The 15024-nt window shown below is 53.6% G+C and overlaps 1 protein-coding gene across 4 annotated transcripts in view; it reads right to left on the bottom strand.

The window, feature by feature from the left end:
* Positions 1-2282: 2282 nt before the first annotated feature.
* The window catches only part of SPTBN4 (spectrin beta, non-erythrocytic 4), a 97881-nt gene continuing 85139 nt past the window's right edge, over positions 2283-15024 (bottom strand). For all 4 annotated transcript variants that reach the window (XM_081018565.1, XM_081018568.1, XM_081018567.1 and 1 more), the window contains 7 exons: positions 14780-14976; positions 13511-14160; positions 11909-11990; positions 11461-11744; positions 10079-10252; positions 7657-7699; positions 2283-5423 (listed from right to left, as the gene is read on the bottom strand). In XM_081018565.1, the coding sequence (XP_080874691.1) occupies positions 5259-5423; positions 7657-7699; positions 10079-10252; positions 11461-11744; positions 11909-11990; positions 13511-14160; positions 14780-14976 (1595 nt within the window). In that variant the 3' untranslated portion in view covers positions 2283-5258. The remainder of the gene's footprint in view (positions 5424-7656; positions 7700-10078; positions 10253-11460; positions 11745-11908; positions 11991-13510; positions 14161-14779; positions 14977-15024) is intronic.

Here is a 15024-nt window from a genome sequence, read left to right as displayed (position 1 = left end):
GCGAAAAAAAAATCTCAAGACTTGCAAGACATTTTCGTCTTGCGAAGCAAGCCCATAGGGAAATTCGTCCTGCAAAGCAACTCAAAAACGGAAAACCCTTTCGTCTAGCGGGTTTTCCGTCTTGCGAGGCATTCGTCTTGCGGGGCACCACTGTACTTGGCTGGAACTTCCTTCTTTTACTGACCTCATGGACCTGAGGGGGACTTGCACCCTGACGAGCTGGGCTGTTGAGTAGGCTCTCCCCCCAAAATGTTTTCCTTTTAACAGGCAGGAGGAGCAGGAGAGGCCAGGGAGAGCCTAGCAGATCCTCCACCTGGAGAGGATGGGGGGGGAGCAGACTCATTTGGTGCACGACTCCCCACCCCCAAAAGAACCGTGGGAGCTGTAGTTGAATCAGGATGCTGGGAATTGTAGCTCTGAAACTACAGTTCCCCCCAATCCTGAATGCCAGTTTCAGGAGGGTGGGTGGGTTGCTTCAGGCTTAGACCACATGCCTATAACAAGATTTTATCATGCTGATAATTTAGAAACTTTCACCACTGCAACTAAACCAAATTTCACTGCCTGTGTTTTATGACCAATGGGAAAGCACATGAATCAGACCTTTGGAGAGTTTGTAAGTAAACAATTATTAACTCACTAAATGTGTGGTGTTTTTCTATGCTGTGGAAGAGGGGAACTTTGGAAGGAACTCACAGGGGCATCTCTTAAAGGTCTAACAGCCGATATTTCCACACTCTACCTTGCTGCATGCTTTGTGATTTTAAATCTTTGCCGGGGTTCTCCCACCAAAGGGGACTTGCTCCAAACTTTGATCTTGCAATCCAGGAATTCTCCTTTGACATACCCATTTCTTCCTGGCCACCAACAGATGGACCAACGGTCAGACTTGGTAAAAGGCAGATTCCTATGTCAAGAATGTAAGCAGAACCTGCCGGATCAGGCCAATGGCCCATGTGGCCAACATCCTGTCCTCCCCATGGCCAAGCACATGTCCAGAATGGGAAGCCCACAAGCACGACCCAGACACCAGAACCTTCTCCCCTCCCCTGGTTTCCAGCAACTGGCATTTAGAAACATTCCTGCCTCCATGAATTTGTCCAATCCTCTTTTAAAGGACCTAGCAAGAAAGAGGCCTGGCAACATAGCGGAGAGGGGCACCCAGAAAATGCAAAACAATAGCAAGGGATCGAGTCTAGCACAGAGTGTGGGATGTGATATGTAAGTAGCAGTCAAGTACAACATTCCTTGTTTTCCTAGAGTGGACATGCGAGGGGATGTTTGATCCAGCCAGTTGAAAACTTCCTGTTTCCTCCTGGCCTGGAGCATCCTTCCTCTTGCATGTGACTAGAGGTGGGCGTGATCTTACCTGTCCAGGTAACAAAAGGACAAAGGCATGCTGCCACTCTCTTTGACTTCTTCCATAGTTGGAGCAGCTTTTAGCTAGATATGCTCTAGCCAACAGAGGACACTGGGATTATCCCCATATGGGATAGATCCACATGTATATCCTTTGTAACTAAGTCTGCCTTCAGGGATCCAACTGTGAACTGATGATGTGAGTAAACGTCTTTTATTGACTTTTTTATTGATTGTGGCGTGTTTATTCTTTTAAGAGGGATATAAGGGGACTTACCAGGAACCTAATAGTGAGAGGCTTACACAAGCCTGCAACCAGCTATCCACTCTGCTTTTAAAAGGGGAATGTGAAACTCTGCTAAGTTAAGGAACTTGCTAGCACAAGGTAGGAAGAATATTAATAAACCATGTACCCTTTCCTGCCTCCCTGAACATTCCCACACGGTGGGGGCTGGACTACAACCTTAATCCACTTCAGGGAGCCTAGCCAATGGGCGTTATAGTCCCAACCACAGGTAGAGGGCCACTGGGTCCCCATGCCTGTTCGGCCTCCGCTAGCACACTGCCATGGAAGCCTGGCAAAGAAATGGGACCCCAAAAGACAGGTTTGGTTGCAGCCAAGGTCTAGGACCACTCCATTCCCCTTTATTGGACACCAAGGTGGCACAGCTCATGCTTTCCCCACTGGTCAAGGCCATGGAATGACCAGGATCTGCCCGGGAGCAGAAAGAAAGCTACTAATCTCTGTGCAACTGAACATGGGTGGAGAAGTCTGAGCAGCGGACACCTGCAGCCACATTGGAAGAACACCCATTGTGGTGCGTGGGGGATTCGTGGCTTCTCGAGACTGGACGTGGTGGGGACCCACACGACGAGGCAGCAAGCAAGTTGATCGCTGGATCTCATGCAACCAAGATCTAAGCTCTTTTACAAATTGGTCTCTGTTTGAAAAACACAGTTCTTCAGAAAGATTTACAGCCAAACAAAATGAGAGAATGCAAAACCCCAAATGCTCCAGTTTTTTGGCGGTTCTTTTTCTATACAAGACAAAGAAAAAAAAACTTATTTAAAGCAATTACAATATCTTACAGGCTTCTGAACGGTTAGGGGAGGCCGAGGGGGTTGCGGAAGCGTCAACAGATAAAAGTGCACCAGCTCCAGGAGAGGCACCGTGGAGACACACCCGGGGCGAGGGAGGCCGGATTGGGCCCATCTCAGGCTGGAAACGTTACGAGATTGGGAAAAGCTGCCCCAGAACGGTCTGTTCACAGGCACGGCGATTAATCTGAGCTCCACCAGGCCTTGGCTATGAGCACGCCAGCCCCGGACGGATCAAGCATGCGGCTGGACGTGGGGCAGGGAGCATCTTGAGACCAAGTCCTGGGGCTGAGAGATGTTTGGGGACCGCTGCCAGCTGCGCTTGGGACTGTCTTCCTCTGGACAAGGGTCATGTTTTAAAGTTTGGGTTTTCAAATCTCCAAGGTCACCAATCATTGCAGCTCAGAGGATAGAATCATAGAGCTGGGAGGGACCCAAAGGGTCCCCAACCCCCTGAAGAATGTGCAAAGCACAGCCCCCAATCTATGCCCCTGGGCTGGCAAGAGCATCCCCATTCCCCAGCTGGTGTCAAAGCTCGGGCTGCAAATGGAGGCGGGTATTGACCTGTAGGAAGGCGTTTCACACTGGGAGGGAGATCTTAAGGGGTCGCTGGCCGTCCTGGGAATGGGACACACTGGGCAGGAAGGCCATAGGTCAGTGGTTAAGCATCTGCTTTGGATACAGACAGCCTGTCTGAAATCTCAAGAGAGCCACGGTCAGTATCCAAAATACGGATGGAGCTAGCTGGACCAGGGGAACGACTTCAGCATCTCCCTGAGCTCCCAGGGGAAAAGGACAGGAGCTGCTGACCCTAACCTGCCCCCCCCCCCAGAGCTGCACAGGACAGATGTTGCCTTTCCGTTTCCTCTCTGCACTGAATAGGAAGAAGAGCTGGAAGCCAGGGAGGGGGACTTGAAATCAAGGGGGACAAACAAGGGTCGGGGGGGGGGAAAGATCCAGCTTGAAAGACTCTCGCCAGGACCGCACCAGCCTCTGCAGTGTAAAGACCCACAGAAACCTCCCTTCCCTCTCTGGCTGACCTCATCATAGGGAACCCAGGGGTCATCTGGTCCAACCCCTGGCAAGGCAGGAATTGCAAGATAAAGGATCCGAGACGGTCTCTACTCTGTGAGGGCGCAGGCAAAGCTGATGTGCTCTTCTGGGGCAGAGGCTGCCTGTTGGAGGCCTCTTGGGGCCTCCGCTCTGGCTGGGGACCAGCTCTCCTCCCGCCCCCCCGCACCTCCTGGGGCCGTCTCCAGGTGCAGTTCCTGACTCTGCTGTTTATTGCATAAAAGCACACCTCCGTCGTGCCGTGACGGGGGAGCCCCCTCCCCGAGGTGCCCCTCCCCAATAGCAGAAGTCGTGATGGCAAGGGATATGGCTTGTTAAGAGCAGTGCCAAAGCGGTGCCCGCGGGCTCCCCCCCCCCTTGTGCTGCTGACGTGAGTTTGTGCTCCGAAGTCCGGGTGCCGTTTGCGCCTCCTTTGCGGGCCCCTCCTTGGAAGCTGGAGCCTCTTCTGTCTTGGATGCCCCCCCCCCCGAGCCCCAGAGATAAGGCAGCGGGAGAGGCAGAGCCCCAGGCGGCTTTGGAAAAGGGGGGAGCAGGCAGCCTCCCCCCTCGGCCCCTTCAGAGAGGGACGCAGAGGAGGTTTCTGTCCAGAGGGCATCGAAAGGGCGCTCAGAGAGAGGCGCAAAGGCAACTAAGGGGCAGATGGCTTCGCGAGGGAGATGGGAGCAGAGCCAGACACAGATGGGAAACTGGCCAGGGGCCGACACACACACACACACGGCTCCCCAGACGAGAAGTTTTTCCGGGTGGGGGCAGGGGAGCGGCGTGGGGTCATCTCTGGACTTGAGTAATGCGTCAAATGCAGTTCCTAGGAGTCTGATTGCTGACAAAGCAGGCGGCGAGGCGGATGCAGGCAGGGGGGGTCTGGAGCGATGCCCCCGCAACCCCCCCCAACTCTCACAAAAAACTGCCCCCACTAGAGCAAGTTTTGTTGCTGATCGGAAGACAAGAAACTGGAAGGAGAAATTCTTGCAGAGAAAGCAGAAAGAGCAGTCCCCACCTTTGACACACCTCCCTTGAGGGCCGTTGTCAAGCAGTCACTTTGAGCTCCCCGGGAAGGATGGGGGGGCGAGCTGCCTCTCCCCACTGGTGGCAGCAAAGGGGGGGGCAGCCCTGCACAACACCCCCCCCCACACTACTGTGGCGCGTGGCCCTCGCCTGGCCTGCCTCTGCTTCTGCCTGGTACGGGTCCCCTTTGAAGGACTCTGCAGACATTTTGGAGCATGGGGGGGGGGGAATATGAAAAGGGGGGGGTCCCTGGACACAGACTGGACAAAAGCAGAAGATGTGACTCCGTGGTTGACGGGGGCGCTGTTTGTTCCTGGGCACCAGCCATGGGAAAGCAGAGCAGCCTCCCGGGCCCCGCGCATCCGCCAGGATCCCTTGGCTGCCTCTTGGCAGGAGCAAGGGTGGCAGGCTCTGGGGACCCTCTGGGGCACCAGCTCCCCCCCTCTGCGCTGGTGGAGCCTCACCCCCCAGCAATTCACTGTCTCTACAGTCTTGGCTGGTTCAGCAGATACAGAGGGAGCAGGCACCCCCCCCTCGGGGCCCCTGGAGTGCCTTGGCGCCTGGCTGTGGCCCTCCCCAAAGACCCCCAGAGTCTGCCCCAGGAAGCTCTCCTCCTCGCGTAGGCCAAGGGCCACAGGGACCGTGGGCCCAGAGCGTCCGGCGGCGCCTCCGTCTCCGGGGGTTCCTCACAGCAGCCTCACGGCCCTGCGGCCAGAGCGGCAGCCTCATTTCTTGCGGCCCGAGGTACTGGCCCTGCGGTCAGCGTCCCGATGTTTGGGGTTGCCCTCGTCGGTCGAGGAGGTGGTCAGCAAGGCCTGGCTCCAGCGGGCGATCTCCGCGTGCTCCGCGATGGAGGCGGTGAGAGCCTCCAGCCAGGTCTTCAGCTCCTCCTGCGGGAAGGAAGGAAGGAAGAGGGTTAAGGCCAACAAAACTTGCTAAAATGTATAAGGTGAAAAATAAGAAATGTTGGAAATTTAAAGAAAAAGAGGGAAATTTCTATCATATGTGGCGGACTTGCAGTAAAGTACAAACCTTCTGGGCTCCGATATACAGTGGATGCTCAGGTTGGGAATGTGATCCGTGTGGGATGCACGTTAGCAACCCGCAGCGTTTGCAACCTGAGTCTGTGCACGTGCGGGTTGCGATTCAGCATTTCTGCGCATAGCGCAATTTAGCACTTCTGTGCATGCATGACCACCAAAACCCGGAAGTAACCCGTTCTGTTACTTCTGGGTTTCGACTGTCCGTAACCCAAAAAAACGCAACCTGAAGCGGCTGTAACCCGAGGTATGACTGTATACAGTGGTACCTTGGTTTGCATACGTTTTGGATTACAAACACATCAACCCCGGAAGTGTGTTTCCTGGTTTGCAACTTTTTTTGGATTAAAGGTAAAGGTAAAGAGACCCCTGACCATTAGGTCCAGTCGTGACTGACTCTGGGGTTGCGGCGCTCATCTCGCTTTACTGGCCGAGGGAGCCAGCGTACAGCTTCTGTGGCCAGCATGACTAAGCCGCTTCTGGCAAACCAGAGCAGCGCACGGAAACGCCGTTTACCTTCCCGCCGGAGCAGTACCTATTTATCTACTTGCACTTTGACGTGCTTTCGAACTGCTAGGTTGGCAGGAACAGGGACCGAGCAACGGGAGCTCACCCCGTCGCGGGGATTCGAACTGCTGACCTTCTGATTGGCAAGCCCTAGGCTCTGTGGTTTAACCCACAGCGCCACCTGCGTCCCAATTTTTTGGATTGGAATGGTTTGTATGGGCCTAAAATGGTTGGAGAACACCACAAAATGGATGCTGTTGAGGAACTATTAATGAACTGTGTTGATCAAAGAGCTAATGGAATGAGCACGTTCTGGCAAAAACAGTATGATATGAATGGTACATGCAAGGAGGCATAAAAGACTGGCTATACAACACTAGTCTCAAACAATGCCAGGAGCTACAGAACACCGGGTTCAAACAAGAAGAATCATGAAATGCCAAGAACATGCCAAGAACAAGAAGGACTGCCAAGATTCAGATGAACAGCAAGAAAAGATGAGACTTCTCAGATTGGCGTGTGTGCCAGAGGCAGACGGGATCCCGCTATCTGGTCACCCAAAACTCTGACAAACTGATCACTTCAGTGAAGAGTGGTGGTGAGTATGGGAGATGAAGGGATGTGTGTCTGGTTGAGTCCATATTCCTTGTCTTGACATGTGAATTAGTTGTTAATCAATAAAACAATATTATAGAGAAAATCCAATCCTGGTTGTCTGAGGTTGACTTGTGCCTTCCTAGGGTATACTGGGTGGGTCTCAGCTATGCTAAACACCTAAACAGATTAAAAGGACCTATTTGGTCATAACATTATCCCAACTTCTCAGTTAGCCCTTTTATCTATACGGGATAAGATTGGCATAAGGAAGACTTTAAAAAATCCGTCTTCAGATACCATAGCATGCACACGAAAGCTCATACCAATAACTAACTTAGTTGGTCTCTAAGATGCTACTGGATGGATTTCTTTTCTTTTGTTTCGACTACGACAGACCAACAGGGCTGCCTCCATGGATAAGGAAGACTTGATAGTGTACCTGCTTATAGTGCTAGAATGACCATTGCACAGTTTTGGGAAAATTTAGATGGGGCCAATCTTCCTACTTGCTACACAGCTGAGGGTCTTCAGGGGCTAAAGGGAAAGGGAAAGTTTTCTGCCTTTTTGGGGATCTGACCTTATTTCATTTGTAAGCCAGGAGGAACATGGCCTGGGATCCCCTTGGCCCACAAATGAATAGGATTGATACAGTGACTAAGGGCATTTGAATCAGTGAATTACATTGCCTTGGTATCACAGGGTCCCTGTTTCATAACCCTGCCTTGTTTAACTGTTCTGTCTCTGCTCTGGGACCCCTGGACAGTTAAGTCCAGTCGAATTCAATTTTGGGGTGTGGCGCTCATCTCTGCTTTCAGGCCGAGGGAGGCGGTGTTTGCCCGCAGACAATGAATTATGGGATACATATATTGCTGCCAGATCCTGTTTGATAACACTGTCTTTGGCAGGATTTTGTATGAAGTTTTTTTGGAAAAATAAATAAATTTAAAAACACCCTTCTGAGAGAGAACCAAGAGCTCACCTCGTCCTTGGCCTGCAGGAGGAACTCGCCACCTTCGCTAGTCCTGGAAGAGAGGAAGAAGCAGCGGTTAGGGAAGTCAAGAACAGAGGAATAGCCTTGGGCTGGATCCGGCCAGTGACCCTCCTGCGCTTCACTGCCATTCAGGGGCAACTATGGAACTCCTTGCCACAAGAGACAGTGGTGGCCAGCACCCTAGATGGCTGTAAAAGAGGATGAGGCAAATTTAGAAAGGAGGGGGAGAGGGCTATCGATGGCTCCTGGGCACAACGACTATGCACTGAATCCCCGTTGCTGGAAACCACAAGAGGGAAGAGCGCAGTCGTGCCCAGATCCTGTTTGCGGGCTTCCCATGATGGGTCTCTGGTTGGCCCCTGTGAGAACAGGATGCCGGACTACATGGGCCAATGGCCAATCCTGCAACCAGGCTTTCCTTAAATTCTTATGGAACTTCCAGGTCCAGAGGCAGTCTATCTTGATTCCTAGGTTCTTTGGGGCATTTGATCACTGAGAACAAGAATGTTGGGCTCGATGGGCCCCTGTGTTCTTATGTACTGCTGCCCCCCCTTTTTTGCATGCTTTATTGGTTGAAAACTTTATAGTAGAAATGTACAATAGATGTTACAGGCAAAAGGAGACATAAAAAATAATGATTCATTCTTTAACTAATACTTGCTTTGTACATCCATTTGTGATTACATTGGACAAGACCTCCGCTCTTCCCCTTGCGTTCCCAAATTAAATTCCTTAAATATGCACTTAAACTTTGCTTTCTCCATGTTATTTAACTTACTATCAATTTTATTTTATAAAATTGTCCTATTTACACATCGAACCTCAATCAAGACCTGCCAACAGATTGAGCTTTTGACAATGTTCTTTTACATAGACTCCGTATGTATCCCACTCTGATAAATTTTTCATCTGTAACACCTCTTAACTTGTTGATAATCTCGCCAGTTCAGCGTACTTTCTTATCTTGTTTTGCCAGTCTAATTTAGAATATCCTCTCCCTTCCAGCCTTTTGCGATTAGAATTCTGGCAGCGACTGTAACATACATAAGACTCTCCTGAACTTTTTGGGGATTTCATTACCCATAATTCCTAGCAGGAGGCTTCAGGTTTCTTAAGGAAGGAGCATTTGCACATTTTCTTCAGCTTGTTAATCATTTCCCAAAATGGTCTGATCTTTTCACAGTTCCACCACATGTGGATCCATGTGCCTTCAGCCTCCCTGCATTTCCAACAAGTGTTTGTCCTAGATCTGAACATTTTGGCTAGCTTAAAAAAAGGTAAAGGACCCCTGACAGTTAAGTTCAGTCGTGAACGACTCTGGAACTGCGGTGCTTATCTTTACTGGCCAAGGGAGTTGGCGTTTGTCCACAGACAGTTTTTCCGGGTCATGTGGCCAGCAGGACTAAGCCGCTTCTGGCAAACCAGAACAGCGCACAGAAACACCGTTGACCTTCCTGCTGGAGTGGTACCTATTTATCTACTTGCACTTTGACGTGCTTTCGAACTGCTAGGTTGGCAGGAGCAGGGACAGAGCAACGGGAGCTCACCCTGTCGCGGGGATTTGAACCGCCGACCTTCTGATCGGCAAGCCCAAGAGGCTCAGTGTTTTAACCCACAGCGCCACCTGCGTTACATTGGCTAGCTAAAGAGGCGTTAAATGCCACCCGTAAAGCATTTTCATGCAATTTTCTTTTAAATCATAACAGGATGTAAATCTAATGTCTTCCTTCCAAAGTCTCTCCCAACTTTCCATGCAATGTACTGCTGCCTTTTGATCCCCTTGCTGGCCTGGGGAGAGCCTGTTCCCCTCTCCTTCATTCGGCACCTTGGTTCCCAGGAGGGGCGCCATCTGTGCCCTGCCCCCGGGCGCAGCCAGGAGGGGCTCCCTGCCCACTCCTTGGGGGCCTGCTTGCCCTCTTTGGAGGAAGGAGCAGAGCCCCCACCCAGGGCCGTCTTTAGCAGATGTGGCACCAGGGTGCAAATATCTGCCCAGCGCCAAATTACAACAGATAGTGTTGGTGTGGCCGTAGCTGCGCACTGCCAGCCATTCGGGGGGGGCGCAACTCTCCCCCATGCCGCTGCAGGAGAGCAACCCCCACAGAGGCTTGGAAGGGAAGCTGCATGCCGCCAGCCATATAGTTGGCGGGGCACAGCTTCCATCCTAAAGCTCTGCGGGAACCGCTCTCCTCCCGAGGAGGCTTGGGAGGGAAGCTGCACGCCTGCCAGCCTTATGGTTGGTGGGGTTGAGCTGGCGGGCGTGCAGGGAAAGGGGAGGCCGCCGGCAAAGGTGCGCAGCTCCCCCACTTGCTGGGGCGCCCCTGAGAGGCCGGCGCCCTGGTGCGACGCACCACCAAGCCCTATGGGAAAGAGGGCTCTGCCCCCGCCCCCACATCCCAGGAAGGAGGCTCACTTGATCCTCAGGACGTTTTTCTTCTTCTTGTAGGCGTTGGCCACCTCGCTGGTGGCGTTGAGGAGGCTGAGGAGGGGCTCGTTGGCGTGGGTGCTGCCGGACTCCCGCCCCTTGGAGTCCTTGTAGAAGCCCAGCTCCCCCTTATTGAGGACGCAAAAGAGGTTGATCCAGGACCTGCCAGAGAGAGAGAGCGAGAGAGAAAGCCGGTCAGGGTCAGCACCACCCAGGAGCCCCCCACCCCCACAAGTGGAGAGAACACCTGCTTGGCATGCAGAAGGTCCCAGGGTTTGAGCCCCTCAAATTCCTGTTGCAGACCACCTCTTTCTGTGATGCTTTTGGGTGATCATTGGCTAAGAGGCCAGGCAATTGCTAAAGTCTTTAAATAAATAAATATAATAATAATACAGTGGTACCTTGGTTCTCAAACACCCTGGTTCTCAAACGCCGAAAACCCGGAAGTGAGTGTTCCAGTTTTTGAATGTTTTTCAGAAGCTGTACGTCCAATGCAGCCGTTGGCTATTCTTTCCTGGGCGCCTGCACCAATCAGAAGCTGTGCCTTGCTTTCCAAACATTTTGGAAGTCAAACGGACATCCAGAACAGATTAAGTTGGGCACTTTTGCTTTTTGCTCTTTATTTTGCATTTTTGTTCTTGATGCTTATCCGGTTAATTTGTTTTTGTGACTGTGTGGAACCCAGTTCAGGTACTGATTGATTGATTGATTGATGTATTGCTTGACTGCGGAAATGGATCAAAGCCCCTCATCCAAACAATGACTATCATCAGCGCAGGTAAGAAAAATAAATTCATGTTAATTTTTATCATCTACAATACTGTCTTATTTATTTTATAGTACAGTACATTGATTATTGCTTTCATTTTATGGATCAATTATCTTGTTAGATAGTAAAATTCATGTCCATTTGCTGTTTTAGGAGTTGTTCTAAAAAGCCTGGAACAGATTAATCCATTTCGCATGACTTTCTATGGGAAATCATGACTTGGTTTTGGAATGCTTTGGTTTCGGAACGGACTTCTGGAACAGATTAAGTTTGAGAACCAAGGTACCACTGTAATAATGATGATGATGATGGTGATGATGATGTTCCTGCTAGCACCCTGGCTGTAGATTCTTCACCCATTGAAGGCAGAAATCCACCCACCAAAGCCCCACGGAAGCCAAGCAGAAGCTCCTGGAACTGGGGCCACGTCTGCCCCCCCCAGCCCAGCTGTGCCCACTTACTATGCCCTCCCCTGGGCCCTTGGGACTGGCCCTTTTCGGCAGGGGGACGCAGACCCACCCCATCCTTTTCCTTTGCCAGTCCCGCAGGTGGGCGGGGAGAGTGCTGGCAGGAGCGTGTGTCCCCCCCCCCAGCGACTCACCTGTTGGAGGCCTTCTTGTTGGGCCCCTCCAGCTCCAGCTTGCGGAGGAGGTAGCCCTCCTGCTGGACGGTGTGGGTGGGGGGCGGCGGGGGCGGGGCGCTGGTCTGGGCGGGGGCCGAGCGGGACCGGCGTGCCTCCCCTGGCGGGGCGTTGGGGTCCTTGGGCCGGGGCCTCCGGCGCGGCTTGGGGCGGTCTCGGGCGCGGGGGCGGTCGGGGCGGGGCGTCCGGTCGGGCAGCATGTCCAGCCCGTTGGGTAAGCGGGCTGGAGACTCCCTCTCACGAGGCTGCGGGGAAAGAGAGAGATGTTTTGACGTCTCCGGGGCCAAGATGGCAGATCCCCAAGGAAGGTCTCTTCACCCATGCTCCCGCAGACATAATGACAGCCCAGGAACCCGTGGGTGGCATAGCCAGGGGCTGGGTGGGCACAGCAAACGGGGGACGGACTCACCGTGGACGCTGCTGGCGTGGTCGTCGGCCCCGTGGACTCCTTCTCCTGCAGCTGCTCCACAATGTCTGCCAACGTCGCCTTGCTGTGGGTGACCAGGAAGAGTGTCAGAAGGTGCCCCCCCCGGGAGATTCAGGAGGGCTGCGTCCCAGGACTGGGGGGGAGAGGGACCAGGCCAGGCTTTTCAACATCCACATGCAGCCACTGGGAGAAATCATCGGGGGCTTGGGTTTGGTGTTCATCAGTATGCAGATGACACCCAGCTCTACCTCTTTTTCAAATCAGAATCAGTGAAGGCGGTGAAGGTCCTGTGTGAGTGTCTGGAGGCAGTTGGAGGATGGATGGCAGCTAACAGATTGAGGTTGAATCCCAACAAGACAGAAGGACTGTTCTTGGGGGGACAGGGGCGGGCAGGTGTGGGGGACTCCCTGGTCCTGAATGGGGCAACTATGTCCCTGAAGGACCAGGTGCGCAGCCTGGGAATCATTTTGGACTCACAGCTGTCCATGGAGGCGCAGGACAATTCTGTGTCCAGGGCAGCTCCATCTGGTATGCAGGATGAGACCTACCTGCCCGCGGACTGTCTGGCCAGAGTGGTGCATGCTCTAGTTATCTCCCGCTTGGACTACTGCAATGCGCTCTACGTGGGGCTACCTTTGAAGGTGACCCGGAAACGACAACTAATCCAGAATGTGGCAGCTAGACTGGTGACTGGGAGCGGCCACCGAGACCACATAACACTGGTCCTGAGAGATCTGCATTGGCTCCCAGGATGTTTCTGAGAACAATTCAAAGTGTTGGTGTTGACCTTGAAAGCCCTAAATGGCCTCAAAGTCCCAGTAAACCTGAAGGAGCATCTCCACCCCCATCATTCTGCCCGGACACTGAGGTCCAGCTCTGAGGGCCTTCTGGCAGTTCCCTCATTGAAAGTGAAGCTACAGGGAACCAGGCAGAGGGCCTTCTCAGTAGTGGCGCCCGCCCTGTGGAACACCCTCCCACCAGATGTCAAAGAGAACAACAACTATCAGTCTTTTAGAAGACATCTGAAGGTAACCCTGTTTACGGAAGCTTTTAATGTTTAACAGACTATTGCATTATATACCCTACCCATCTGGCTGGGTTTCCCCAGCCACTCTGGGCGGCTCCCAACTGAATATTAAAAGCAGAAACAAACATTAAAAACTTCCCTAAACGGGGCTGTCTTCAGGGCTGCCCAAGCCTGAATGCTGCAAATTGTAGAGCTGGAAGGGGACCCCAGGAATCATCTAGACCAGCCCCCTGCTGCAACGCCACAGGAATGACAGCTGGAAAATATCTGGAAGTTAGCTATCTGACTTTCATTAAAAAACTCCACTGCCCTGTAGTGTCACAAAATCATCAAATTGTTGGGTTGGAAGGGACCCTAAGGGGCCATTTAGCCCAACCCGCTGTAGTGCAGCTATCCCAATGTTGCACCCCTTCTTAAAAACCTAATTTAAAAGTCACTTGCCCAAATTAAGCAAATGCTTTCAGCTGAGCAGCCGGCTGGGGGGCACCGAGCTGCGCTTTCTCCCCCTGCGGCCCCCAGACCTGCCTACTTCACCCGCCCCCCCGGCGGCTCCTCACCCTCCTCCCTTGGGGTCGTTGCGCTGGGCTTCCTGCTCGCTGGACTCCTGCCTCTCCAGCCGCCTCTCGTGCCGCTCTCGGCCCGCCTGCCGGGGCGCCTCCTGCTCGCTGGACTCCTGCCGCTCCAGCCGCCGCTCCCGCCTCTCCCGACGACGCTCAGGCTGCTCGTGGCGCGCCGGCGGCGCCTCCTGCTGCTCCACCGACTCCTGGCGCTCCAGCCGTCGCTCGTGGCGCTCCCGGTGGCGTTCCACATGCGCCTCCACCCGCCCGCCTCCCTTGGTCTCCGTCGCCTCCGGCCGCGCGTCCAGTCGGCGGGCGTCTTCCTCCACAGCGGCGCCAGCCTTGCCCTCCCCGGGCGCCTTGGCCTCTGGCGCCTCCTGCAGCCGGTCGATCCTGGGCTGGAGGCGCTCTGGCTTCAGCTCGTGGCGGACGTAGCCCACCTTGGCCTCGCCACGCTCAGGGGTCTCCGGCTTCAGCCCGTTGACCAGGGCCTGGGCCTCCCCCCGGCCGCGAAGCAGCAGCAGCTCCTTCTCGTGGAGGGGCTGGCGCAGGAGAGACTTGTGGCCCAGCTCCGCCGGGTCGGCGAAAACCTTGCGGCCCAGGAGAGGCGTGGGGGGCTGCTTGCTCTGCTCGGCCCGCAGCTTCTCAATCTGTGGGGCGGGGCACAAAGGAGCGTCAGCCTGGGGAAAACTATGGACTTCTTATTTATTGACATACACATATTACACATCTTACAAATCCATCCAACCTCCTTTGGGGAAGCTTCTCAGGCAGGGTGGAAGGAGAAAGAACTTGCCCATGTGAAGACCACCTGGTGGAAACCCTCACACATCTGGTTCTCAAATGTAAACTATATGCTGATCTCCGCCAGCAATTTCTAGATCAACTCTGTATCCCCAAATGGAAACCAGAGTCGGAGGTCATACATTTTCTATTACTGGGGAATGATCAGGAGCTCATCAAGCTAGTGGCTAAATATCTCTGTTTGGTTTTTTGTCGTCGAAATAAACTGCAAATGTCTGATCTCCCTGGAGACCTGGAGATGTGACGATAGACTGCTCTGCCTCCTTTCTTTTAGCAAATGTTTTGTGCCACTGGGGAAGTGGTAATTCTGCATTGATTTGTTTTGGATGATGATGAGAATCTGAAATGTAGGACCCCCCAGGGTCATCTAGTCCAACCCCCGCAAAGCAGGAAACCCAGCTCAGGAATCCCTCCCTGGTGGCCGTCTGATCTCTGCTTAAGAACCCGCTCCCTCCGCCCCCGTACCGTGGTGAGCCGCCGCAGGGAGCTGAAGCGCTCCTCCCAAGCCGCGGCCGCTTTGCGAAAGGCCTCGTGGCGCCGGATCAGCTGCTCCACCTCGTCGACGCTGTTGCCCAGCTCCCGGCTCTTCAGCAGCGGCTCCTGCGCGGTCAGCCAGGCGTCGGCCACCACTGCCTCCTGGGCAAACTGGTGGACCTCCAGCACTGCGGGGGGAGACAGGGAAAGAGCTCTGGGCTTTGCCAATCAAGGGA

The sequence above is a fragment of the Podarcis pityusensis genome (assembly GCF_964106645.2).
Source record: "Podarcis pityusensis genome assembly, chromosome: 8".
Classification (NCBI taxonomy): Eukaryota; Metazoa; Chordata; class Lepidosauria; order Squamata; family Lacertidae; genus Podarcis; species Podarcis pityusensis.
This window is presented reverse-complemented; position numbering and strand designations above follow the sequence as displayed.